We start from the raw sequence: 27,945 nt of genomic DNA on the forward strand, positions 1-27,945 counted from the left end.
ATATCCTCCTTTCAAGACACTGTCCATTCCGTTCAACTGCGCTTCCAAGGATCCCATAAGGCTTCCTAAACAGCACAGAAGTACTAATTGTAAAGCGGCAGAAACGGCTTTGTAACTCGTTGTTGTCTCCAGTGGTCATTAGACGGAACGTCGTGAGCATTAAATTAGCGAACTTCCGGTTGTTGAGCGATGGAGCAGGGTGGGGGGGGGGCAACAGTAAGTGAGTGTTCCCTCATGCGGAAGATGGTCCTCAGCTGTTAATAGCCGTACGCGACAGCCGGCGACCAACACTCGGTTTCAGCCCCGGGCTGCCGCGCCGGAGTGCGCCGAGTGCGCATGCGCCGACCTGAGGCCGGGTGCAAGCGCCGCGCGCGCGACACGACGCTCGGTCAGCAGTCAGTGTGCCACCGCTCTGCGAGACAGACCGCGCCCGACGCCCACGCACCGCACGCACGACGCCGACGCACCGACGCAGGCGGTCTTCGAGGACGCTGCGAATCTACAGTAACCTCAAAACAGTTGCTCCGCAAAAGAACCAAGCGACAGTTGGCACGACACCGAAGTTCTCGACGGACACGCATTGTCGAGCTGCTGGTGTTGACCTCGTGCAGCGGCGAGCGATAAGGAAGTTTGAGACTGGCGGAGTAGTGGCGGGACTGCAGATGGTGTGAGTCGGTGGACGACCGTAAAGTGGAGGCCCTTCTTCCAGGTCAGCGTGTTCCCGAGTGATGACGAGACTGCCAATATGACCACGTGCCCGCTTCCTCTTCTGACCGCCGGTCTCCTGGTTGCCGTGTACGGTAAGTAAGTCCTCTGCCCTATTCCCACTCTGAGCCATTGTCGTGGTTCATTGTTAGCGTTTGATAGATTTGTTCGTCTACCTTTCCCACATTAAAGGCTCTAAAAATCTAATGAATGCAATTACCATCAGCAATTGCTGAAATTGATCGCTCTTTAATCATACACGAACTAGAGTTCAGCCTTACAGTTTAATGCTGGAATAAATCATCTTACGTATCAAAATTAAATGAAGATTTATCGAATAACGAGAAACACTTGTAGCCTCTAGTCACTGTTGTACTGACGACGCGTAGAGACTATTACAGTTACATTGTCTTGACGATATTCTATTTGTATTACGAACTAGATCTTGATAAATCTAGTATCTATAGATCTAGTATGTATCTCTTAGATGGCAATCTACCGTGACAAGATGACACTTGTGCCGGATGGGGATTTGAACCTAAATCTGTTGCTTACGGTTATTAGCTGACAACCAATTTTGCAATCCGAACACGTTACCACTATCAACTGAAACTTTTACTGTCACAGAGATTTTTTTCCGTTTACTTTGAAGCACACGAACCAATCGTTCTCCAACAAAGTATTTCAGAAAATCTGCACTAACGAAACAAATTTAATGGAAATTTCCTGACTTTCAAAAGTGTCACATACCATAGTAATTCAGTAAATTAGCAAAATTCACTGTTTAAATCGATATCTACTACATTAGGTTCGAAGTCGCATCCGGAAATATTCACATAAAATTGACTCAGTGCTAGTTTTCATCGTAGCAAATCATATTACACATTATGAAACAGTCCACAGTTTACTATTACCAGTAACTGTTTACTGACATCGACAATGCGATTCGGAGGTGTAGATCTGCGTCGATGGATTTATGTGTGACATGACTGTGCGATAACCTTTGGCACTATCTCCAGTCGTCACAGGCTTCTTTCTTTGCAGTAATACATCATATATAAACTGTCACACTTTGCAAATAAAAGAAGTGTGGCACTTTATTATGTTGTACGACAAAGAAAGGACCCTGTGACGACTGGAGACAGTACCGCAGGTTACACAAGAGTCGTAACACAGCACACGCATGTGCTAGTAACACACATGAATCAACCCGATGAGGGAAATTTATGCCTTTGAAACGCGCAGTGGATGCAAATAAACAGCGGCTGGTAACAGTAAACTAGTTATTTCATTCGGTATCAGTAACAGTCAGAGTAAAACCTAACCTAAAATGTGTGCATTTAAAGATAAACGCTGTTGTCAATTAAACAATCAGTACTTGTCCTTCATTTGTTCCAATTCCGCAACGAGTGAAACGTTGAACCAGGTGAGGTACTGGATTAACGTTCGGGAACAGTGAGGTTCAAATCCCGTGAAGCAGTTCCGATTTAAATGACCTTTGATTACTATTAATTACTAGAGGCGAATGCCTACAAAATAAGCCCTTATATTTCTATTTACACAAGACGGCAGAGCAGCAGCAGTTATTAGTATTTGTCTAGACGTTTTACTCATATCCACAGTCAGGTTTAATTTACATAGATATTTTCGGTTTCAGCCCGATGGTGTTCATCAGATAGTCATCTTCCCTGTCTCTAAACAACCGTAATCCGAAACAGAGACGTCGCCAGAACAGCTGCAGTGTAAGCATGTGACGACAGACGGTGTCTGTGACAATGACCATAGGGTAGCAACCGATAATAGCTGGGAACGATTATTACTCAGAAGTAAAACTGCCGTCTATTTGCACACGCACCGTTTCGAACTGAACTCCTAACCCACCATTAATGACTTCGTCACCACCGTATATTAAATTCCAGCCCTTCGTCCTTCGGTTTTCCAACTCTTAATACGCTAACTAAAACGTACGTTATTGCGTCATAATAGAACGACAGTTCCTTATCGACTTAATTTTCTTTATTTCACGCTGCGTATCTGATGAAAAAACTCGCCCTTTCTGGCACTGCTGTTAGCCTATTAACATTCGCCCTTCATTTGCTACGACATTGCTTCCGAAAAATGACGTGCAGTGGCTAGCGTTATTTTTTTCCTACCGTTGACGGGCAGGGTTCAAACCTCGGTCGAGCCACAATGGCAGATTTTCCCCAGTTTCAATAAAATGGCCAATCTGGTGTACTAAATCGTTACAGTTTATCAGAACTAGAGCTCTATGAGTAGAGTCGCCCACCGTCTCTGTCCAATCTTCGTTTCTCTATTTCCCTTTTTTTACCATTCGACAGAGAAAATGGCTCAAATGGCTCTGAGCACTATGGGACTCAACTGCTGAGGTCATTAGTCCCCTAGAACTTAGAACTAGTTAAACCTAACTAACCTAAGAACATCACAAACATCCATGCCCGAGGCAGGATTCGAACCTGCGACCGTAGCGGTCTTGCGGTTCCAGACTGCAGCGCCTTTAACCGCACGGCCACTTCGGCCGGCACGATTCGACAAAGAACATCAACATTTCAGATTACACCGAAGGCGTCCAACCTGTTAATGATTCTCTGTGAAGAAGCTACTCATAGAAATGTTATAGCAACAGTCACAACAAAGTATTTTTAAGATTCACCTCTCCGAGAGCGACATAACTTCCACTGCAGTCATAACGTGTACGTAATTATTCCAGCGACTAATTTCGTAGAGATAGCTCGCCACTGTCAGTGGACTCTAATATAGATCTCAATGTCTCCGACTACTTTGCCTGTCTCTGTTTCACTCTCTCTCTCTCTAACTCTCTCTCTCTGTGTGTGTGTGTGTGTGTGTGTGTGTGTGTGTGTGTGTGTGCGAGCGTGCATCCCATTTCGTACATTAACACGCATAAAAGAACTTGCGAGATAGATGAACTAGCATTTTCTTTAAATGTGAAGGGAAGGAACTGCTTTTCATTAAAAGTTCAGTTCGCACTCAAACAGAATTTCTGTTTCTCTACAGACAGCGGTAATGCTACGAAAGATACGTAAATCTCGGTACTCTTCACGGTGAATTCTGTAAGTAAGAAGTTCAACTATAAGTAGAACGGAATAGTTGATGAAGACTAGCAGTTGATTCTCCTGAAGCAGAACGGATTCGTTTAAATTGCATCCATAGTCGTGTTTGTCTCTTTCGTGTACGTGGAGGCACAGTGATTTTAAAAATCTGATAAGCATTTAATGAAGGAGGAAATATCATTTCCTTGATCTTTCGCTGAATGCTTTCCAGTAATGAGCACGCGAGAATAATGCGTACGTATCTTATTTCTGTGGAGCACTAATGTAACCCCACACCAGTTGTTTTTACATCTACCGTACAGTTTCTTCAAAGGTTCAACATTTATTAGCTTTGTTCGTCACTGTGTTTAAAAACTTGAAAACTTAACATTTGCAGAAACGCTTTAGGAACGTGCAGGAAGCCAATGGGATTCTTAACATGTTTTACAGAAATAATGTTAACGCTGACATTACATAAATTCTTGCCAGTATGAAAGAGGTAAGATGTCATAGTAACATGAAACAAAGTGTATAGAAATGAAGACTATAGTTAGTAAATATTTTCTGGTGCGACTGCAAAATTATTGTGTGAGGATTCCCGGCGGGGTCACGGATTATCTCTGCCTCGTGATGACTGGGTGTTGTGTGATGTCCTTAGGTTAGTTAGGTTTAAGTAGTTCTAAGTTCTAGGGGACTGAAGACCATAGATGTTAAGTCCCATAGTGCTCAGAGCCATTTTGCCATATAGTGTGAGGAAGTACAGTGATCACATACGCAACATCTCACCTTAAACGATGTCACTCAAAGTCACTAAAGACAGGTGAGTGGCATTTAATATCTACAGATTGATAGTCATTCCGATTCTTCATTAGCTCTTGGCTTCATATGCGGTAACGAAATTTCATTTCCGGCTTTGAACCATTCAACCCAAGCTCATTGTAGTACTTGTGGAAATGGATATTGACACCTCATGAACTATTGGAGTCTTGAAGTAACCATTTTACCAGAACTGCACTTGAAGAAAGGAAGGATTACCTACTTTGACTATGCAGTCGGACTAGTGAATATTAGACCACTAACTAGTGAAAGGAAGGAACGCGAAGTTCGTGAAGAAGCACGGAGTTTGTGCTCTAGGATTTACGGACTACCACTCAAAAGTGCTTCCATGTAAATTGAGTGCAATGTGACACATTCACGGACCGGTGATTATCTTGGTTAACACTTCCAGGCTGAGACGCTGTCGCTGATAGACAAAACTAGTTCCTAGCGTTTCGTTTCCAGCTGCGAGAAACATCTTCAGTAGCAAACTTAAGTTTATAACCCACAGGTAGAAGTAGTGAAACTATGTCTTTACTGTTGGATTCAAATGTTACCGGTAACCTGTAACTTCGTAAGCCTTGGATAACAATAGAGACCTTAGTTCATAATTCCTATGAAGTGGTCTACGATACATTAACTCGGATGCCCAGTCCTGAATTTCTGTGTAACCCTGATGATAATAAGTGCAGACGCTGTGTCCTGTGGGTGGACATTTCAGTATCGTAATTTTACTGGTCGCTTTAAATTGGACACGTCGTCAGATGCAGTATATGTGTTCGAAACTCTTCGCTAAAGGGTTACAAGAAGCCAGGAGAGTTCCATTAGCAAGAACCATCCCAGCAGTCATCTGAAATGACATACCGAAAGCAAACTGGCCAGATCAGAGTTTAAACTCTATTTTCATCTGCAAATGACTACAGCGCCGCGATAGTTATTGTACCATTGTAATTAACCGAATTTGTTTCACTTGTGTCAAAAAATCCAGTATATAGTTGCAGCAAATTTTGTGTTATATTTTCATCGTGTACTATCAATGAATGAGAGTAACAGCTGCTTGAATTTTTGTTTGGAATTTCCGGGATATTTATCTGCTGAGACAAAGAAAAATCAGAATTAAAATAATGTAAATGAAACTGTAAAGCTACTTTTAAAATTATCTGTTCAGTCCAGGGGCCATTTCAGAGTATTTAAATGTTGCCAAAAGAAATGTTTTTGGACAGAAAAACTAATAACTGGTGAATTAATTTCCACAACTTAGCCACATATTTCCACGCACTGGCTAGGGTAAAAAAATTTGGATATTCTTTGTGTCTCAATTCTTGGTTGGCACAGAATTGCAGACCAACTTCTTTAACGTCCGTTTGTTTCAGGATCCAGGAGCATATTTTATCTTCGAACGTCTTAATGTTCCTGGGGAAAAATGGCTCCCCCCCCCCCCCCCCCCCCGGCATAACCTCACCGGAAAAAATTTGGTCACCCCTGTCCACAAACACAGATGAATCATTAAGTCTTTACAAATGGCGTAGCGATCAAAACCACGTGCTTAATCGCTCACGCATTGCCTCTACGACAGCATAAGGAAATAGTTATCAGTCTGACATTGTTTTTTGAAGCGGACGTTGTACGTAAAGATGGTTAAATGTAGTCGTATGGGCGTGACAGAGTGTCAAAAAGGGACGATCGTGTTTGGCCGTGCCCATGGGCGTATAGTGTGTGAAGTTGGTGAAATTGTACAACTTTCGCGGCTGGCTGTTCAACATTTCTACGAGCGGCGGCATAACACACGTGACCAGGAAACACGACGTCAGATTTGTGGTGGGAAATAGGTCATGACTGAGAGGGACTGGAAGTTTCATATCAGCACACACTCTACTGCAGAGCGAAAATTTCATACTGGAGACACATTTTACTGCTTCTGAACCCAAGTCCCTTCCAAACCCGACAGTAATTTCTGCAGGCAGTGAGTGAACTTCTATCCCTGCCTGTTAGCTAGAGAACATTGCGATTGGAACTGCATGGAATGAAGATTGGCAGTTGGTCACTTTGCAAGGTGCCACTGCTCCCAAGGGCACATAAAGCTACACGTCTTCAGTGGGCCACAAATAGCCGAACGTGGACAGTAACTGATTGGCGGACGTAATGTGGGCTGACAAATCACGTTTTTGTCTATATTCAAATGACGCACGCCGTAGAGTGCACCAATGGCCACATGGAGCATTTCTTTAGGAATGTGTGCAAGGTCAGGTTCAAGCCGGATGTGGGCTTGTGATCGTTTTTCTTATCAGAAACTGAGCCCACTCACTGAGGTAAACACTAACTTGAATCAGCGTACTTATTTCAACATTCTAGAGGATCAGATGTTGCCTGCAAGTGTTAGGGCGATGAGTGCATTATTGATACCATATTTTTCTACACCATGAGAGAATTCATCAGGTTGGAAGGATATGTCACTGGTTTTCCGAACAGTCCCTCACCCTGTTACATCTCGATTGGTCTGCAAAATGGCATGACTTGAAACTCATAGAAAGTTTGTGGGACATGTTGGATCAGCGTGTCAAACTCAAGACACCTGTACCCCGGCGATTTGGTGAAATTGCACGATTATATCCTCAGAGTTTGGCTTAGCATGGATGTGACGACCAGCACGACACAGGGGAATCACTTGCTAACGGAACCAGGCTGCTATCAAGTCTAGGGGCGGAATTATACGGTATTAAATGGTGCCTGTAACTGTTTATCTAGGGATGGCTAACTTTTTTTCCAGCGAGCTTAGTTTGCTCACACGAACGGAGGTGAAGATTTAGATTTTGTCTTCAGAGATTTCAAAGAGGCATTCGATACCGCACCGTATTGCCGATGAACAACCGACGTACTGTGCGACAGAGTACCATTCCCGATAACAGACTGCCTTGGAAGAATGACTAATATAAAGCAGGGCTCTATACTGGATGGAAAATATTCAGTAGAAACGAAGGTAACGTTAGGTTCACCCCAAGGAAGCGTACCGGTAATATTCTGAACACACATAAACGCTTTAACAGATGGTGGCAGGAACTTTATTAGATTGTCTGTTGATGACGTCTGCTAAAAGTCTCTAATCTGGACGACCGTAAGGAAATGAAGAAAGACACAAAATTCTGAGTTTGGTGTAACGAACGCAAGATGTCCTTTAAAAATGTACCAACGTCAGAAAATTCTCGCTGTAGAGAGAAAAATGCCTAACAGTGCCCGATTGAGGTATTAGTGGTAAAATGTCATGAGTTTTGGTAACACATGAAGCTGACAGTAGAGGTACATCTGTAATGGAAATCGTATACAAGACGCTACTGCGGACGGTTCTAGCGTACTCTGGTGGTATTAGTGACACCAAACATCGTACGATTTCAGACGCGCACTGTTAGTATGGTAAAAAGTCGATAAAGCCAATACAAAGCTATAACTTTGTACCTGTCCCAGCATAAACCATTCACCGTTTACTTCACAGGAGACGGGAAATTACTTTGCGAGCTTGAAAGCCAAACAACACATGCATAGATGTCAACGTGAGGAAGAAATTTTTAGTAACCGTATAGTGGTACTGATCACTGCATTGAATGGTAGTTCATAGTGAACTGAGAGAACGCTGGAAAAGAAGAGAATACAAGCTCTTCATCTCAGAGTACTTATTTGCTAGATGTATTCAAATCTCTGTCTTCCTCTACAGTTTCCACCCTCTACAGCTCCCTCTAATGCCAAGAAAGATATTCCCTGTTGTCTTAACAGATGTCCTACCATCCTTCTCCTTGTCGTTGTTTTCTACGTATTCCTTTCCTCTCCGATTCTACGTAGGGCCTCCCATTCCTTAACTTATCAGTCCAACTAATTTTCAGCATTCTGCCGTAGCACCACATCTCAAATGCTTAGATTCTCTTGTGTTCCTCTTTGCCCACAGTTCATGTTTCACAACCACACAATGCTGTGCTCCAAGCGTACATTCTCAGAAATTTCCACCGCTCATTACGGCCTATGTTTGATAACAGTAGACTTTTTTTGGCCCTTTTTGTCACTGCTAGTCTGCTTTTGATATCCTTACTCCATCCGTCAGTGACCATTTTACTGCCTAGGGAGCAGAATTCCTTACGTTCATCTACTTCCTGACCATCTACCCTGATGTTAAGTTTCTTACTCTTCTCATTTCAGCCGGCCGGGTAGGCCGAGCGGTTCTAGGCGCTTCAGTCCGGAACCACGCTGCTGCTACGGTCGCAGATTCGAATCCTGCCTCGGGCATGGATGTCTGTTATGTCCTTAGGTTGGTCAGGTTTAAGTATTTCTAAGTTTGGGGGAATGATGACCTCAGCTGTGAAGTCCCATAATGCTTAGAGCCATTTGAACCATTTTTTCTTCTCATTCCAGCTACTTTTCATTACTTTCCTCTTCCTTCGATTTAATCTCAGTCCATATTCTGTACTCACTAGATTGTTTATTTCATTCAGCAGATCCCGAAAGTCTTCTTCGTTTTCACTGAGGTTAGCAATGTCATCAGCAAATCATATCGTTGATATTCTTTCACCTTGTATTTTAATTCTGCTCCTGAATCTTTCTTTTATTTCCAAATTGCTTCTTCGATTTATAGATTCAACGGTAGGGCAGAAAAACTACATCACTGTCTTACACTCTTTTTAATCTGAGCACTTCGTTCCTGTCCGTCGATTCTTATTACTGCCTCTTGGCTCTTGTACACGTTATAAATTGTCCGTGTCTCCATATAGCTTACTCCTATTTTCTTCATAATTCCCAACAATTTGCACCATTTTACATTGTCGAACGCTATGAACGTGTCTTGATTTTCCTATAGTCTTGCTTCCATTATCAACTGCAATCTCGTGACTTTCGGCTCTTGCAGTCTTCGGAATTGAATGGATGATACTTTTCCAAAAGTGGGTGGGTATATCGCCAGACTCATACATTCTACACACCAACGTGAACAGTGGTTTTGTTGCCACTTTCACCAATGATTTTAGAAATGCTGATGGAATGTTACCTATCCCTCCCTCCTTACTTGATCTTGCGTCTTCAAAGCTGTTTTAAATCCTGATTCTTATTCTGGATCCCTATCTATTGTATATCGACTCGTATTGCGAGGTAACATCCCATAGGTGTTCGGGCTCACATGCGGTTCCTCTTCGTCGAAATGTTTTGGCTCAAACTCGTCTAAGGGTCGAGCCGCACGTGTCGCATTACACACCCTAAAGTGGACACTAGTTTGGGAAACACAAAGTTAACATAACATATAATAACAGTAATAATAATATATGGAACTAAATTAACGACCCATAAATGATGTAGGCCACATACGAGGGCAGTTCAATAAGTAATGCAACACATTTTTTTTCTGAAACAGGGGTTGTTTTATTCAGCATTGTAATACACCAGGTTATTCCCCAATCTTTTAGCTACACAACACTATTTTTCAACGTAATCTCCATTCAATGATACGGCCTTACGCCACCTTGAAATGAGGGCCTGTATGCCTGCACGGTACCATTCCACTGGTCGATGTCGGAGCCAACGTCGTACTGCATCAAGAACTTCTTCATCATCCGCGTAGTGCCTCCCACAGATTGCGTCCTTCATTGGGCCAAACATATGGAAATCCGACGGTGCGAGATCGGGGCTGTAGGGTGCATGAGGAAGAACAGTCCACTGAAGTTTTGTGAGCTCCTCTCGGGTGCGAAGACTTGTGTGAGGTCTTGCGTTGTCATGAAGAAGGAGAAGTTCGTTCAGATTTTTGTGCCTACAAACACGCTGAAATCGTTTCTTCAATTTCTGAAGAGTAGCACAATACACTTCACAGTTGATCGTTTGACCATGGGGAAGGACATCGAACAGAATAACCCCTTCAGCGTCCCAGAAGACTGTAACCATGACTTTACCGGCTGAGGGTATGGCTTTAAACTTTTTCTTGGTAGGGGAGTGGGTGTGGCGCCACTCCATTGATTGCCGTTTTGTTTCAGGTTCGAAGTGATGAACCCATGTTTCATCGCCTGTAACAATCTTTGACAAGAAATTGTCACCCTCAGCCACATGACGAGCAACCAATTCCGCACAGATGGTTCTCCTTTGCTCTTTATGGTGTTCGGTTAGACAACGAGGGACCCAGCGGGAACAAACCTTTGACTATCCCAACTGGTGAACAATTGTGACAGCACTACCAACAGAGATGTCAAGTTGAGCACTGAGTTGTTTGATGGTGATCCGTCGATCATCTCGAACGAGTGTGTTCGCACGCTCCGCCATTGCAGGAGTCACAGCTGTGCACGGCCGGCCCGCACGCGGGAGATCAGACAGTCTTGCTTGACCTTGCGGCGATGATGACACACGCTTTGCCCAACGACTCACCGTGCTTTTGTCCACTGCCAGATCACCGTAGACATTCTGCAAGCGCCTATGAATATCTGAGATGCCCTGGTTCTCCGCCAAAAGAAACTCGATCACTGCCCGTTGTTTGCAACGCACATCCGTTAAAGACGCCATTTTAACAGCTCCGTACAGCGCTGCCACCTGTCGGAAGTCAATGAAACTATACGAGACGAAGCGGGAATGTTTGAAAATATTCCACAAGAAATTTCCGGTTTTGTCAACCAAAATTGGCCGAGAAAAAAAATGTGTTGCATTACTTATTGAACTGCCCTCCTACTTGCGATTTGCTTAGAATAATGTTCATTCAGAAAGCAAACTAATAGCGAAAGCGGTCGTATTTAGAGTTACTGTCACACCCGAGCTTATATTCATTTGACACAGTTCCGCCATTCACAATCTCACCGCGAATTACAAGTTCGATACTCCATCTCGTTAACTATGCGAAAAGTTAGAGTTCACACCAGGAGCAAGGCTGCCCGCCGCTCAGAGACTAAGTTCCGCGAGACCACACAACGTGACATATTCCAAGTGGTTTCACTTCCTAGCTAGCTGAAGACCGAATGTCCGTTTTCGTGTCTCTATCCGAAATGTACCCTATGGCGTTTCCAGCCGCACTGTACTCTGATGTCTAGACCGGAACTGCCCTCTGCCCGTCTCTGACCACGTTTCCCGAGCGCCGAACAAAATGGCTCTGAGCACTATGGGACTTAACATCTATGGTCATCAGTTTCCTAGAACTTGGAACTACTTAAACCTAGCTAATCTAAGGACATCACACAACACCCAGTCATCACGAGGCAGAGAAAATCCCTGACCCCGCCGGGAATCGAACCCGGGAACCCGAGCGCCGAACATCTTCGCTCAACTGAGTAGCGCAGTTCCCTTTCCTGAAACCTTCCATCTGACTGGCCACAGCTTATTCTACATTACATTAGATTTTACCATATTTAAATAATCAAAGCCGGCCGCGGTGGTCTCGCGGTTCTAGGCGCGCAGTCCGGAACCGCGCGACTGCTACGGTCGCAGGTTCGAATCCTGCCTCGGGCATGGATGTGTGTGATGTCCTTAGGTTTGTTAGGTTTACGTAGTTCTAAGTTCTATGGGACTGATGACCACATCAGTTAAGTCCCATAGTGCTCAGAGCCATTTTTTTTAAATAATCAAAGCTTGACCACTTTCACGTTCTAAATAAAGTAACAATAATGTCCATTACATAATAAACGTTAAATTCTTTTACATAAAACCAATACAATTTCCTTCCTAACTTTGAATGTCACGGCGAGTAGCCTTGCACCAATGTGCTTTCTGATAAATAAATAAAGAACGAAAGTAACTATTATGCACTAAAATTTAAGCGAATATTCTGTTACCTAATGATTTGATTATGGTGTCATGCTGTTATAGTTCAATGTGTTTTGTGTGGAGGAAATGATGATGTGATGCTAAACTGAAAATACTGATAATTTAAATTTACTATATCCTTTAAACAAATAAAGTTTCAGAATTGATATTTTCAAGGTTTGTCATTTTAATAATGCGCTTGTATATGAAATGTCGTTCGTTAAGGTCGACTAAAGCGTTCAGATTTTAGCATTTAGGTCTTTCTTACAAAACTTTTGAATTTCACATTAAAAAAATTTATAAGGAATGATAGATTAAAATTGCTATTGCTTGATTCCCTGCACTACTACGTAATTGAATAAGTTTTCGTAAATGTCCTCCATAATGGCCGATCTTACTTCTGCCATCTTTAACATTGATACGTCTCCTTGGCCACAAATGCCTTCTTCTGGGTTTCCCTATGACGTAGGTCCTCGTCTGTCTCACTCGCATACTACAGCGCTTAGGCCTCAGTAGACAATAGACGCCTGTGAGTTTCCCCATCTCGTGGTGAAACTGTGCGCTCTGTGGCATGCAGTCCTGGACGACTGGGTTCGTTTCACAATTCCTGTAGGCTGCTTCTTTCGGCCATATATTTAAATGAGAGAGAAATGCTCTTTAACTCACACTGTCTCTTCTTCTGTCTCATGATACAAATCTTCCCACCTTCAGAGCAGTCTTTTCACTTATCCGCCTCTCTCTGTATTTAACAGCGAGCTTCCTCTATTTAACAGCGAACTTCCCATTACACTCTTAACGTTAACACCCTTGCTTTTAATTCCACCTACGGTTGTTTCGACGTTTTTGTATGGCGAGTCAGTCCTTCCGAGAATAATTTCTTTTTGATTTCTTTATATGTTCCAGTATCCAACAAGATACTGAGGACTTTCGTCGAAGAGCTACCCTGAAGTGAATGAAGGGGTAGAGGAGAGGAAATGTAGTGTGCTGTACCGTACTGCCTTTCGCGGCCAGTATGATACCTTTTGGTAACTAAAAACCCATCGTACACTGCCACACTACTTTGTTAGCATAGCTCACTGGTGAGATGTACTATTGGCGTATCCATGGCATTGATTGTGCGATGTGTGAGAACCAGAAAATGAAACCACCTCTGTCACATATCCAAAGCTTCAAATTAGCGAGACATTCCTCTCTACCCTTGAGGACGATGTGGAGGATGCGGGAGCATGACATTGTAGGAAGTGCTAATGTAGTTCACAGCTGTTACCTTCTCTTTTATTTTTATTAATATTTAGCTGTGTCACTTGAATGAGGCGAGTTAGAACTTCATGTGCCATCGATATGCGACTTCAAAACGTGCACCCTCTAAACTACGTCAGATGAACAAGCCCCATGGACCTCAAAGCTCTAACGGAGCAACTCTTATAATCTCCACAGTCCAGACCGTTATTCTTTTGGACTAGTACATACAGTGGTGTATGTTTCGTCGTCCAAGTCCTCACATTTGTTAGCGAGGTCAGCTTTGCAGGTCATACAAAATGACTCAGTAAGTTGATGCACCGGCTGATACATTGTAATCGTATTGAGGAAGCCAGCAGTTCAAATCCCCGTCTGTCCATTCACATTTAGGTTTTCCGTGAGTATAACGTTTTCGGGCTTCCCGTACTGTCAAATAGTTGCGCTCTCGCCAGAACGCTCCTCGTCCACTGATCTCAGTGTGGTTTCTGTGAACGTCTGCTACACACACTTCAAACTCGCAATGACCGCTTTCTGCACTGTGCTCTGCTGCAAACCACTATATTTATTTGTAGAGTTGTCTGATACATTGATCTCTGTAACCTCGTTATTACAGTTCCCTATGGAGAGGGTTCCAAATGTATTGTTAATCTCTTTGGGGACAATTTACGTATAACAAAACAATAAAACATGGTAATATAAGCATACGTATGAAAAAACTTCGTCTTCGAGTGATTAATGAAAGTTTACAATTTAAGTGATTGGAGCTCATCGACGAACAATGTCAAAATAAATTGTCGAAATGCCCTCATCTTGCTTCTAGATACGTATGCACTCATCGAATGACGCAAAGGACTGTCACATCCTTTCGAATACTCTCTGACGGCCTCAAACGGTTTCGCAATCTTCCATGACGATGAGGAATTTCTGGAACTGGGCGGTTTGCTGCACAGACTAATTGCTTAAGGTGCCGCCAGAGATGATATTCCCCAAAGGGTTGAGGCCGGAGGAATGTGCAGTTCATGAAACTGGTTCTCCTCTATCCATCCATATGTCACGGTAGATACCAGCTAGTGCACCTCCAACACTGAGAAGTCGTGAGGCTCCATCACGCATAAAACACACGTTTCTTCTTATTAGCAGGTGCACATCTTCCACTTGCTCTCAGTGGATGTTTACAATGAAGTCCCTGTAGACAGGTGGAAGAACATGTGGCTGTACAACAGTCATACTGAATTCCACATATTTATCTTAAACTGATACTTATGTCTAGCCTGTACTTTATCTTGAAGATTGCGATTGTCTCATATGTGTCAGATGTGGATATTTATAAACCTCCTCTAAAAGTTGCCCGATTTATAAACATAACAAATAATGTATTGGCAGTTTGTGGAACTAAGCAACGCCAGAAGTTCTACCGTGGGGACTGATCGGTAGGCTTAAGGTCCTGCACACGTTGAATATGATAGTGATACATGGACTGCTCGTGAAGTATCCCCCGTGATGAGCTTAGAGATGGACCGCACTCCGCTTGCGCTAATTCCCGATTCTTCTCGACAGCCCGTAGAATGTGCTCTTCCCGGTCAGGCGTGCGAGCAATAGGTGGTGTATCTCGGTCTAGTAACGCCTCCTGATAACAGCCGTGCAGCCAAGTGGCCAATACCTTACGCGTGGCCGTACAGAAAAATCGTGTTTGACTGTTCACAAAATAAATATCCTGACTCATTAGAATGGAGCCTGTGGTACATGTACACAATGAACACGTCGAAGGCAGACAAATGACGAACGTTAATAACTCTCCCTAGTAACACGCCTTATAGAATACAATGAGTCGAACGTGTGTGTTGAAACTGTTGGGTTGTAGGGCCTACCTGGAAGACTAATGAACTACAGCTTTCATGAATAATTCGAAAACGAACGATTTTCAAACCTATGCTTATACAGTATAAACCTTTCCATGTATTGGTGTGAGGAACATGGCCCAAGTGTCTGTACAATTATTTTTGAAGCACCCCTTATATCATTAGCTTTCTCTGTGATAGAGGTGACGTTGAGTGCAATGCTTTCCAACGTATGTCCAGATACCACTGATTTTTCTGGATGGCGTAGTGACAGAAACCTGCCATGTTGTATCCGGCGTCGCCCTGTCGTGTTCACGGTAACGGTATTTTGTCAGCAACGGGCGTTCTGCGACCTACACAACCTTTCAAGGACCTCCTAAGGTTATCCGTAATTTCCGTTGATCACTTGTAGTGAATATTTGCACTGAAGTCGCACGGTTTGACATCCTTACTTATCGTTCTCCAATCCTAGCTTGTACTCTGTCTCCAATGATCTCGTCATCAACGAAACAGTAAACCGAAATCTTTCTTCGGTGTCATACACAATCCGAATTGTAATTCAAGTTATGTGCCGTCTGTTGCGACTGTACTAGAAGTATTATTTTGACCCTACGCATTTCTCTATCTTACAGCATCTACAATGGTCACTGTAACAGAAATGTTTTTGTTGGAATCTGTTCTCATGTTTTTAATGATTACTATTACAGTGTAACGTGAGTAATTTACTAATGTTTATTAGTGGTAATTTGAAACATGATGCCGGCCGGACTGGCCGTGCGGTTCTGGGCGCTACATTCTGGAACTGAGCGACCGCTACGGTCGCAGGTTCAAAACCTGCCTCGGGCATGGATGTGTGTGATGTCCTTAGGTTAGTTAGGTTTAATTAGTCCTAAGTTCTAGGCGACTGATGACCTCAGAAGTTAAGTCGCTTAGTGCTCAGAGCCATTTTTAAAACATGATAATTGCTTTTGATCTAGGCACACAGATTTGTACTAAAAACATACGTATTGTTACTGTGACCACAGAACAAGCCTTAAAATAAGGCGAAACGTATTGCAAAAACAAATAAATAAAAAGAGCAAGAAAGAGAAAAGGAAGGGAGAACTGCGAGTGTTAGTCGCGCTCTGATGGTTCCGCAGAAACTAAATTATATATATAGTGTAAGTAGATTAATGACGAACACTACCTTCACTTAACGAAGGTTTATTAAGTACTTGCACATACAAGAGCGCGGAGCGAGCTGCCTCCGGCCAGAAAACATACGGTACACATACAGCTTCAGAACATTCCAGTACAATGGTTCTTTCCGTCTGTGGATACTTCTAGAATGTACTCGAATCGAATATGGAAATTAAAGTTTTACACTTCAGGTGAGTTTTGAACTCATGACTCTCCATGCAACAGTCTAATATCATTACCACTTCACTACGACTACTGTACTACTCAGCTTCTTCGGCGACATTGCTCCCCCCTTAAGAGTATGTGTTCTCGGTGTTGCGTCGTCCTAGTCCGGGAACGAGCCATCGGTCCTGTAATATACTCCGACTCCCGATGACTGATGTTCACCCTGGCGGTGACCTTTTTAGAACTTCCCTTGCCACTACGTTCTTCGTCACCTTTCAGCTTGTTGCCTGTCGTTGGAGGTTCGAAATTACCCTGGCTTGCAGGATCATTGTAGAGCTTCATTCGAAGGACGTGGACCGTATCTCTGATCTTTCGTCGTCTTGTGTCGGGGTCCAAATCTGCAACTTCATAACTAACATGAGACAACTGTCTTATAACCTTATAAGGTCCAACGTAGCGCCTAAGGAGCTTCTCAGAGAGACCGACCTTCCGAAGAGGAGTGAAGATCCAGACGAGGTTACAAAGTTGGTAGACAACAGGGCGGCGGCTCGCGTCGTACCTTCGGTGATCGTTTTCTTGAGCCTGCAGCGTGCGGAGTCGAGCTGGAAGATCTTGTCTGGTAGTGGTAGCGCTAATTTCGCCCACAGACTAGGCATGGGAGGATTCTGTGACGCTCTGCTGTTCTCCAATTAACTGCTCAGCGTTTGCTACGCACATGCTTCTTGGAAGGATCTGTGGTTCTCGGCGACAGTTAACTATCTACAATTCACCGACTACGTTCTTAAACGAGATAGCAGAGGCTGGGATGACCAAGCTATTCTTCAGTGGTATGCATCTCTTACATTCCACTACAAGATCCATGGGTTGATACAAGGCATGACACATGACAGTTACCTTCCTAGCGCTGACTACGCTGACTGGAATGATCACTGCAACCAGTACACATAGTCTCCAGACACCCGGAGCCGCATCTTCCTGTCTACAGTATCTCATCTCGTCTAGTATAATCTTCGAGCGACCACAATCTATAATTGCCTGAGAAGCTTTCTAAACGTCCCATCGGAGAATGACGTCATGATTACGATCTCGTAAGACGATGAATTCTAGGGATGTGTATGGCCACTTATACGCACACCAATGCACATCTTCCTGTAGGTTTTACATATTTCCCATTAGCCACCTTGAGCAGAAATGTTTTGCTGTCGATGAATACGGTTTTCTGCAGCTGGAGACGGTACTTCTCCGAAATGACTGAATATCATGCTCCAGAGTCCACAAGAGCTTAGGCTGGTCGGCCATTCGTTGATAACGTATATTTACTTGAATTACAACTCCAACTACCTAGAATCAAAACTAATGTTTTAGACAAAATTTACGTAGTTTTTTATGCAGAATCTGATTCTGCAATAAAAATGGGGGTTCCTATTTGAAATTTTGAAGTGGCCTCCCGCCCCACCCCCAGGGAGCTGGTTCAAAATGGTTTAAATGGCTCTGAGCACTATGGGACTTAACATCTGTGGTCACCAGTCCCCTAGAACTTAGAACTACTTAAACCTAACTAACCTAAGGACATCACACATCCATGCCCGAGGCAGGATTCGAACCTGCGACCGTAGCGGTCACGCGGTTCCAGATTGAAGCGCCTAGAAACGCACGGCCACACCGGCCGGGCAGGGAACTGGGGCGGCGGGCTAATTTTAGCACCAGCAGATGTCCCCCTCGGAAATAATCAACTTTGGATTCTACACTTTTTTTTCGTGTGAAGCGTATTTTTCGAGTTATTCTAGTTTGTCAATTTAAAATTTACTCCCTTTATATACAGCTACAGAACATTCCAGTACAATGATTCTTGCCATTTGTGGATACTTCTAGAATATACTCAAACCGAATGAGGAAGTTTGCCTGTATCGAAATAGGCGGGACTACGTGGTCATAATATCTGTTGACTAGATAGAATTAGGAGCTTAAATTGGAAGCATAGATGAACAGACTCACTGACGACAAAATGATATTATGAGGATTCTGTTTTAACGATTGAGGTATGGAACCATAGTAAAATAACATGTATAATCACCATTGTGCCAACTATTCTGAACTAAGATTCCTTACTTTAGTGAAAATTATTTAAAGTTGCACGACGTTTGCACCGACAAGGCTGCCGGTACACTACAGTGAGGGAAAAGCTTGTGCAGCGACTCTGACGAAATAAGTAGCAGCAGCAGCACTCCGTCTTCAGGCCACAAGTGGCCCATCGGGACCATCCGACCGCCGTGTCATCCTCAGATGAGGATGCGGATAGGAGGGGCGTGTGGTCAGCACACCGCTCTCCCGGTCGTTATGATGGTTTTCTTTGACCAGAGCCGCTACTATTCGGTCGAGTAGCTCCTCAATTGGCATCACGAGGCTGAGTGCACCCCGAAAAATGGCAACAGCTCATGGCGGCTGGATGGTCACCCATCCAAGTGCCGGCCACGCCCGACAGTGCTTAACTTCGGTGATCTCACGGGAACCGGTGTACCCACTGCGGCAAGGCCGTTGCCGTACTCTGACGAAATAACTGGTATTAAATGATTAAAATTCATTACATTCTGAACTTATGTCCATTGTCAACTTGGGCATAATGTGTGACCAGCACGGGTACGAATATGCTCTACATGCGTTGTGACTAGGAAAGAATCAGCCTCTGATATCCGGCTTGAGAAATTTCTCGTGACGCCTAAACACGTGGTTCAGTTCACGAAGCGTGCTGGTTGTAGACTGTTATGAAAGTAGGCCTCTTCCCATTGCGTCCTGGGGGTAACACAACAGAGCAATGCGATTTCCTCAAGGGGTTTCTGATCTGAACTGAAGTGAGCGTGCGGTCTTGCATTATCCTACAATAAGATGCCTTTTGGTGACACGGTCACAAATGTTTTGGCATAAGGATTTCCCATTTTCGCCACACACCGGCGAATATAGAGAATCGCAGTCCCCTGAGATCTTTCGCGAGGTCAACTGAGGACACACTGGCGTCGGTCTGGCAGTCACTAAGTGAGATTCACCGCTGAACACCACAGAATGCCACTGAATATCCCACATCACACTGGCCTTACGACCACAGAAGTCTGCGCTGTTTTCGGTTTCGTATCGGCAGAAAACGACGCATAGCAGCTGGTGGCTTTGAACTCAGTGGCCACTAATCTGTTCGCGATGTATCGTGGCAACACTCTTCCTGCAACGTGCTCGGCAGCTTCTGACAGCCTTCAGTTCATCAGAGCCATTCACAAACCCTAAGGTGCTTTAGTAGCGCATTCCTTCTGGAAGGTGCTCTCCACACCGTTGTCGTCAGTCGGTCTCGTCAGTACTCGTTCTGAAGCAAACATATAAGCCGTCTGCGCGGTTTATCAGCATAATTTTCCCATGCCCCTCATGCTAAATAATACCTTATTCTTGTTGGTTAGTGACGCAATCAGCCACAAAAACTTTTTAAACGTTTTATCGTAGTACCATAACTGGTTTCGGGCTATCATGCCCATGAAACTACCTGGCAGATTAAAACTGTGTGCCGGACCGAGACACGATCTCGGGCAAAGGTCCCGAGTTCGAGTCTCGGTCCGGCACACAGTTTTAATCTGCCAGGAAGTTTCATATCAGCACACACTTTTTAATAAAGGCGTTGGATACAGACCGTCCAGTGGCTTTACGTAACGGAGTGAAAGAAACAAATTTTGAAGTAAGTTCAACAGCGACTAGAACGTACGAAAATCCATTCGATGTTCTGACAAGGGGTCCCAAGAGATCAACAGCAGCAAATTCTTTTAATTTAGAAGGAATAATAGGAAATAACGGAGCGCGATGTGAGATAGTAGATGGTTTCGCCTTTTGACAAAGTTTACAAATAGACAAGACTCTTCGAATTCTCTTTTCCATATTGTTAAAATAACAAGTCGTCCGAATAATATGATAACATTTTCGTGGATCAAAATGTGCATAGCTGAAATGAATGTACCAAATGAGCTTATTAACAAAATCGACAGGAATGTAAAGTACCCATAGCTTGTCATCAACAGTGCAGCGTTTGAACAATATGTTCTTTCTAACCAGATAATAAAGCCGAATCTGAGTGTGCCATTTACTTTTGATGTCTTTCCAAATCGGATCTTTATCTTGTTCATGAGCAATGTCCTTTAAAGATGTGGTGATGAAGTTTTCAAAGGCGACTTTCTGAATGTAAAGAATACTGAAATTTTTCTCGAAGTTGCCTTCAGTGGTACTTTTCTCAAGCCCAGCCGGTGCGCGTGAAAGTGCGTCCGCAACAATGTTCTCCTTGCCGAGAATGTAGACTATTGTGAAGTGGAATTCCTGCAGAAACAGTGCCCAACGTTTTAACCTGTCATGATTTAATTTTGAAGACATAAGAAATTGTAATGCACGATGATCACTGTATACTTTTAGGTGCTTACCAGAAAGAAAGAAACGGAATTTGTTAAATGCCCAAACGATAGCTAAAGCTTCTAATTCAGTAACGGAATAATTTTTTTCAGATTTTGTTAGCACTCGGCTAGCAAAAGCAATGGTTTTCTGAACAGTAGTGTCATTTTCTATGGCTTCTTGAAATAAATGCGCACCAAGACCTACTTTAGAAGAATCCGTGCTAAGGTAGAAATCTTGTGACAAATCTGGATGGGCTAGTATTGGCGCGTTAAGTAGCGATTCTTTCAAAGAATTGAATTCTAACTGTGCTTGTTAGTCCCAGTTCCAAATAGTGTTTTTTCCAGTGAGAGAACAAAGTTTTGGTGTAACTAGAATTTGCATATTCAGAAAACGACGGTAAAAATTTACGAGACCTAGAAAACTGCGGACTTGTCTTTTTGAGGATGGAACTGGATTGGCTCTGATTGCTTCTAACTTTTCAGGATCCGGCTGAATGCCTTCAGAAGAAATAATATGTCCCAAAACCTCACCTTTGACCTACCGAAATCAGACTTTTCCAAGTTAACTGTAATTCCAGATTCTGCAAAAATACGTAACAAACTGCTGAGGATGCGATTATGTTGTTCCCATGAAGCTTCTGCTATTAGAATATCGTCCACATATAAGGTGATGTGACGTTTTAAGAACTCAGGTAATATGGAATTTAGCCCGAGAATGAATGCTGCGGAAGAAATGTTCAAACCAAAAGGAAGTTTCCGAAACTGATAACAAACGCCGAAACAAAGGAAAGCTGTGTATTTTCTACATTCTGGATGAAGTTCGATCTGATAAAAACTGGATCTGAGATCAATGGAAGACAACACTTTTACACCATTAAAGGCCGGCCGCGGTGGTCTAGCGGTTCTGGCGCAGCAGTCCGGAACCACGGAACTGCTACGGTTGCAGGTTCGAATCCTGCCCCGGGCATGAGTGTGTGTGATGTCCTTAGGTTAGTTAGGTTTAAGTAGTTCTAAGTTCTAGGGGACTTATGACCTAAGATGTTGAGTCCCATAGTGCTCAGAGCCATTTGAACCATTTTGAACACCATTAAAATTTTGAAGAAGTTCTTCCAACGTTTGCGGCCTGTCTGTTTCAGGAATGATGATAGTATTGATTTGTCTCGAATGGAAGACATGCCTGATCGATCCATTTTTCTTCTCAACAACATGTAATGGATTGTTGTATGAGCTTACTGCAGGCTCAATAATGCCCTCGTCAAGCATAGATTGTACTTCTGTTCTAACACGGTCCCTATAATGCGCCGGAATTACGTATGGTCTAACACAAAATTTAGTATGCTCACGAACACGAAATTGGTATTGAAACCCTTTATTGTTCCAGTTTTGTGAGTAAAAACTGTGGAATGTGCTTGTAAAATCTCAAAAAGGTCCTCCCTATCAGTGTCATTACAATTCTCAATTGTTTGTATTTTATTCTGAATTAACTCATTAATATCAAATGCGCTGTCGATATCATCCCTGTCAGTACTTGCAGAGTGGCTGTTAGTGTCAAGTTCCGTCGAAAATTCCGAACTGTTGTCTAACAGGAGGTAAAGCCGATTAATTTCTTCGTCATGGTTTGAGAGCCAATCTTCAAATTTCAGAGCTACTGACTTACCTTCTTTTTCTAAACTTATTTCAGCATCGTGAAAGCTTAAGATTGCTTTGTATTCATTCAAAAAGTCTACTCCCAGTATAATTTCCGTCGACAATAATGGAACAATAAGAAAGTTCATAGAGAAGCTGTGGCTTTGACAAAAGAATTCTAAGTTGGTTTGTTGGCGTACATCTACACTTTTTCCAAAGATTGCACCTTGTAATTTAATCTTACGTAACGGAAGTGTGGGGCAATCGTTCGATTTGTTTCATTTGCTGAAGGCTGTTTCACTAATTACTGAAATGGGACTGCCGGAGTCAAGTACTGCCGTAAATTTTACGTCATTTACTGTAATGTGAATCACAGGATATGCAATGTTGTTATGTTTTACGTCGTGTCCGCGGAGTAAGATGTCCCTAATGTCTTCCATTTTTACGTAATTACTAGCTACGGCAGCTGCGTCGTAAGTTTCATAAGTACGTTTTGTGGCTTCCAGCGGTATGAGTCATTGCCTTTTGTGTCTTTGTTGGCGCATGTCGTTATTGGTATTTGGAGACATAACTTCTACAAATTCGCCTTGTCGAAAGGACCCTGCTCTGTTTGAATCCCGCCAGTTCTGATCCAATTCAGGTCTGTCGTTACGATCATATCGTCTGTCGTCATGTCGGTAGTTCCTGTAGTTTCTTTCTTGTTGGTTAAGTGGTGGAGAATTTCTCCCTGAATTGTAACTGCGCACTGGACCATTGCGTCTAACGTTATTCTGTCTCCCTTGATAATATTTATTTTGGTTCCCATATTGTCGGTTTCTCTGATTGTCTCTGTGATAGTCACTACCGCAGAGAGGTGATCTTTTCCTGTAATTATTACTACTCTGCCAATGGTTGTCATACGGGTGGTGTCTGTTTTGGTCACGATTTGTGTTGTGTGAATAGCCTTGTCGTGTCCAGTTATTATTTCTTTCATCGCGGAATTGCGACGGATGTGACCTGTAATTGTTGTGTTTCTGTTTTCGCGTTCCGTGATTGTCAGTGTCAATTTCTAATTCTTGTAAGAGTCCCTGAAAAGCTTCAATGTCGTCTTTGCAACGTCCTGCCAAAATAATATGTCGTAAATGTTCAGGTAATTTGATTAAGCTAATGCGAATGAGTTCTGAGGGGCTGTTTGGGTTTGACAGGTACTGATTCTTGTGCAACATGTCTTCAAAATATTTGACAAGACTGGAAAATTCATATTGTTCAAAGTGTTTCATAATCATGATGCTATGTGTTACTCGGTCTTGTGTAGCTTGAGACCAATATGCTGAGAGGAACGCATGGTAAAATTCTCCTTCACTGTGACAATCGTGAATGACCAATCGCATTCTTTCAGCTGGTTCATACTCTAAGTAGCCACACATAAATTCTAATCTGTGCTCTAACGACCAGTTGGGAGGAAAACAATGAGAGAATTGATGGAGCCATGCTTGTGGATGAATGTCGTTGGCAGAATACTTAAATGTTTTGAATTTACGTGTAGTAATGAACAGCTTGTAGTCAAAATCATCATGTCGGGGAGTCACATGTCGGTCATTGTTACGTCGTTTCGCCGGTTCCATCTCAAAATTCGGCATGCCTTGCCAATTTTTTTCATAATTTCCGAAGTGTCCTGTGTTATTATTTTGTGGTTGTTCCGTATTTCTAATTCCCTCTTCCGTGTTGGAGAGCGAGTGTCCTCTGAAATATGTAATTTTTGTATTACTTGTGCCAACTGATGTTGTACTTCCCGGATTTCTCTTTTGTGTTGCGTATTAATTTGATTCTGATTTTGTTTGAATTTCTTAATTTGTTCATACTCTTCTGTGTCAGTGATGGCTACAGGTCTTGTGTCATTCAGATCATCATCTACCTTTGTAGATAAGTTAGTGAACTGATCTGAAAGTTCGGCTACTTTATCCGTTAGTGAAATTATTTCCTCTGTGTGTTTTTCTGAACCAAGTTTCAGAGTGTCCATTTGTGTTGAAATCGTATCTACTGTGTCTTTTAAGTTTTCCTGAGTTTTTACAAGTTGCATAACCGAATCGGTAGATGCAACTGAGTCAATTTTAGCTTGCAAGGTGTCGTGACTTTCATGAACAATAGTTTGCAGTTCTTTTATGGCTGCTTCGTGATTCTGTAATGCATTTTCATGACGCGAAAAAATAGGTGGGAAATGCTAACAAATTTGTGTTTTTACGTCATTACAGACTTTTTGACATTTCGATTCGATTTTATATAACTCAGTAGTTAAATCTTCACGTGTTTGTTCACGTGTGGTGTCTAACTTTTGAAGATTTTGTTCCATTGTGTCTAACGTTTGAAGATTTAGTTCCATTGTGTCTAACTTTTGAAGCTTTTGCTGTGTTTGTCTCTGGTGTTGTTCCATTGTGTCTAACTTTTGGAGCTTTTGCTGTGTTTGTCTCTGATTTTGTTCCATTTCTTGCATTAGCTGTAATAACAATGCATTAGTGTCTGGAATCTGTTCCTCTACGCTTTTCGGCAGTGCATTTGCACCGGCAACATTCACATTTTGACAAGCAGAAAATGTGTCTTGACTTATTTGAGAAAACGGTGAGGACGCAAAACTTGAATCTACAGTATTTGCAAAATTGTGTCCTGTTATTTCGGATTCCTGAGGCGAGCTGTTGCCGACCGATCGATCGATAATGCTTCCCTGTTCACTAATTGTTTCACTGCCTACGCCATTATTTGCCGCCCGCTCCATTTCCCTATGCAGAATTACCAAATTGACTATGTTGAACATTACTTAATTCATTACACGGTGGCGCTAACACATTGCTTTCGTCTTCACTGTCATTTCTCAGTTTACTTTGGAGCCTAGTATTACGTTTTTCACACGCCATTATTGTCACAATATTTCACACGACAACACAGAAAAACACAATTTGAAGAGCAAAAGTAAGGGAACACATTAACATAGCACTGAAAATAATATCTAGTTAATGGCAAGCGCAGCTGCGAAATACTTGGTGCAAATCTACATGCATGCCACAACTGTTTTACTGTACAAGAATGAAAAACTACAACTACAAAGGAAATTCTCTCTACAATTACGCGCTAGCAATAAACAAAGGCTGCACTAATTGCACAAACTACAAGAAAAAAATCTGAAGATTCCAGTGAGGTATCCTTGGCTAAGGGTCGACATATGAAACGTCCCCTTAGAAAAATTATACATGACTGTGCTTAAACTGACATACAATATTTTTAGCGCAACGCAATCTGACTTTCAAAAATCCCTACAAAAGAATGGCCCTGACTAACATTAACCTATACCTTTCACAAATCACTTACCCCACTATAATCTTCATTACTCGAACTACTGCAATACAGCGAGCGCCACTACTGGCAGCTAAATAAAAGATTCAAACTACGGAAGGCACTAACTACTGATAGGGATAGTTAGCAAATGAAAGATTTTAATAGAGAACAAACAATGTATTTACCTTAATAGTCTTAATATATATATATATATCAGTTCATGACATCCAGTCTTACAAATTTCAAAACTCCGCCATCTCTCTCCCCACATCCACCATTGCTGGCGGCTCACCTCCAACTGCGCAACGCTAAGCGCTGTTCACATCCAGCTGCCGCTGCCCAACACTACAATGGCAGACAACAATGCAAACTAGCCACAGACTGCACACAGCACAGCCAGTGATTTACATACAGAGCGCTACGTAACGTTGCCAATAAGTAAACATAAACAGCCTACTTACAATGTGGTCACCCAGATAGACCGATATGAAACCCACCGAACATTTACGGGATATAGTCGGGAGGTTGGCTGGTGCACAAAATCCTGCACAGCAACACTTTCGCAATTGCAAACGGCTATAGAGGCTACGACACGGTATCAGGTGTCGCATAACTTCTGTCACCTCAACGTACAGCTGCTGATGGCGGATTACTGGTGAAACAGTTTTCTTGTCACGTGTTATGCGGACGCGTTAGGTCCCTCGGAGTGGCGGCCTCCGCCTCAAATGGTATCGCTGCCAGTGGTGCGCTCGAGGCTGCGACATGGAGAGCTCGCGATGATGAGGCGTGCAGGGGCCACTTAGACTCCACGCGTGGCAAGGGTGTCGGAGGGGTTGCCGCTCCCTTTTGAGTAAATCTCTGGTATAGCAGTTGCGATCACAGTAGAAGGTGCCTCGCAGAAATATGAGGGTTGCCCTGAAAGTAAGGCACCGCATTTTTTTCACAGCCGAAAACAATGCTACGAATGCGAATCGTTGCATTTGTATTCTTTGAGGTCTCTTGAGTGAGCGTTCCAAGTTTCGGTCACTTCCGACAGATAGAGTAGCTGCATGATAGTTTTAAAATAGCATCTGTAGGTGATCTACGTTACAAGCAACGTGCTGTCATTTTATTTGTCACTGCAGAGAATGAAACTGTGGAGAATATTCACAAACGCTTGTGCTAAGTCTATGGAGCAAGTGCTGTCTACAGAAGTACAGTTGGTCGCTGGGCTCGGTGGGTGAGGTCATCAGAAATCGGCCCAGAAGAAAAAATTCAACGCAACAGGCTCACCATGTTTTGGGACTGTGAAGGTCTGACTATCATTGATGTGATGCCGAAAGGCGGTACCATTAACTCAAAAACATATGTCAACACGTTACCAAAAATCAGGACGCACTTCCGGCGACTTCGGCGCCACAGCAAACCAGGAGATTTTTTGCTGCAGCACCATAACACAGGGTCTAACATAAGTCTGAGGACTGCGAAACAGATCGCAAAACATTGTTAGACAGTATTACCTCAGCCACCCTACAACCTTGACCTAGCCCTCGGACTTCCACTTGTTTGGGCCATAAAACGGTGCCATTCATCGAAGACATTTTGAGGACGATGAGGAGGTGATTCACACAGTGAAGCATTGTCACCACCACCAAGACCAGGATTGGTACTACAGTGCAGCAACCGGTAGAGTGTTGACCGGTCCCAGCTCGCCTGTTCACAGGGGGACCGAGCCGCTCGTGTCCGGCCCCACACGGCTCGGCTCGGTCACGTACTCGCCCCATGTCTGTTGTCCGGATTCCGGACACGCGGATAACCGAGCGTGACCGGTCACCGCTGACGTCTCACCTCTCCACGCCCCGGCTCGCT

General features: G+C 43.2%; 1 protein-coding gene and 1 pseudogene across 1 annotated transcript in view; one reads left to right on the forward strand and one right to left on the reverse strand.

Moving 5' to 3' along the window:
• The first annotated feature begins 406 nt into the window (after positions 1-406).
• The window catches only part of LOC126094731 (uncharacterized), a 211,409-nt gene continuing 183,870 nt past the window's right edge, over positions 407-27,945 (forward strand). The window contains exon 1 of the mRNA XM_049909283.1: positions 407-800. Within this exon, the coding sequence (XP_049765240.1) occupies positions 746-800 (55 nt within the window). The 5' untranslated portion in view covers positions 407-745. The remainder of the gene's footprint in view (positions 801-27,945) is intronic.
• LOC126100686 (5S ribosomal RNA) lies at positions 19,177-19,293 on the reverse strand (annotated as a pseudogene).

Source organism: Schistocerca cancellata, chromosome 1 (genome assembly GCF_023864275.1).
Source record: "Schistocerca cancellata isolate TAMUIC-IGC-003103 chromosome 1, iqSchCanc2.1, whole genome shotgun sequence".
NCBI lineage: Eukaryota > Metazoa > Arthropoda > Insecta > Orthoptera > Acrididae > Schistocerca > Schistocerca cancellata.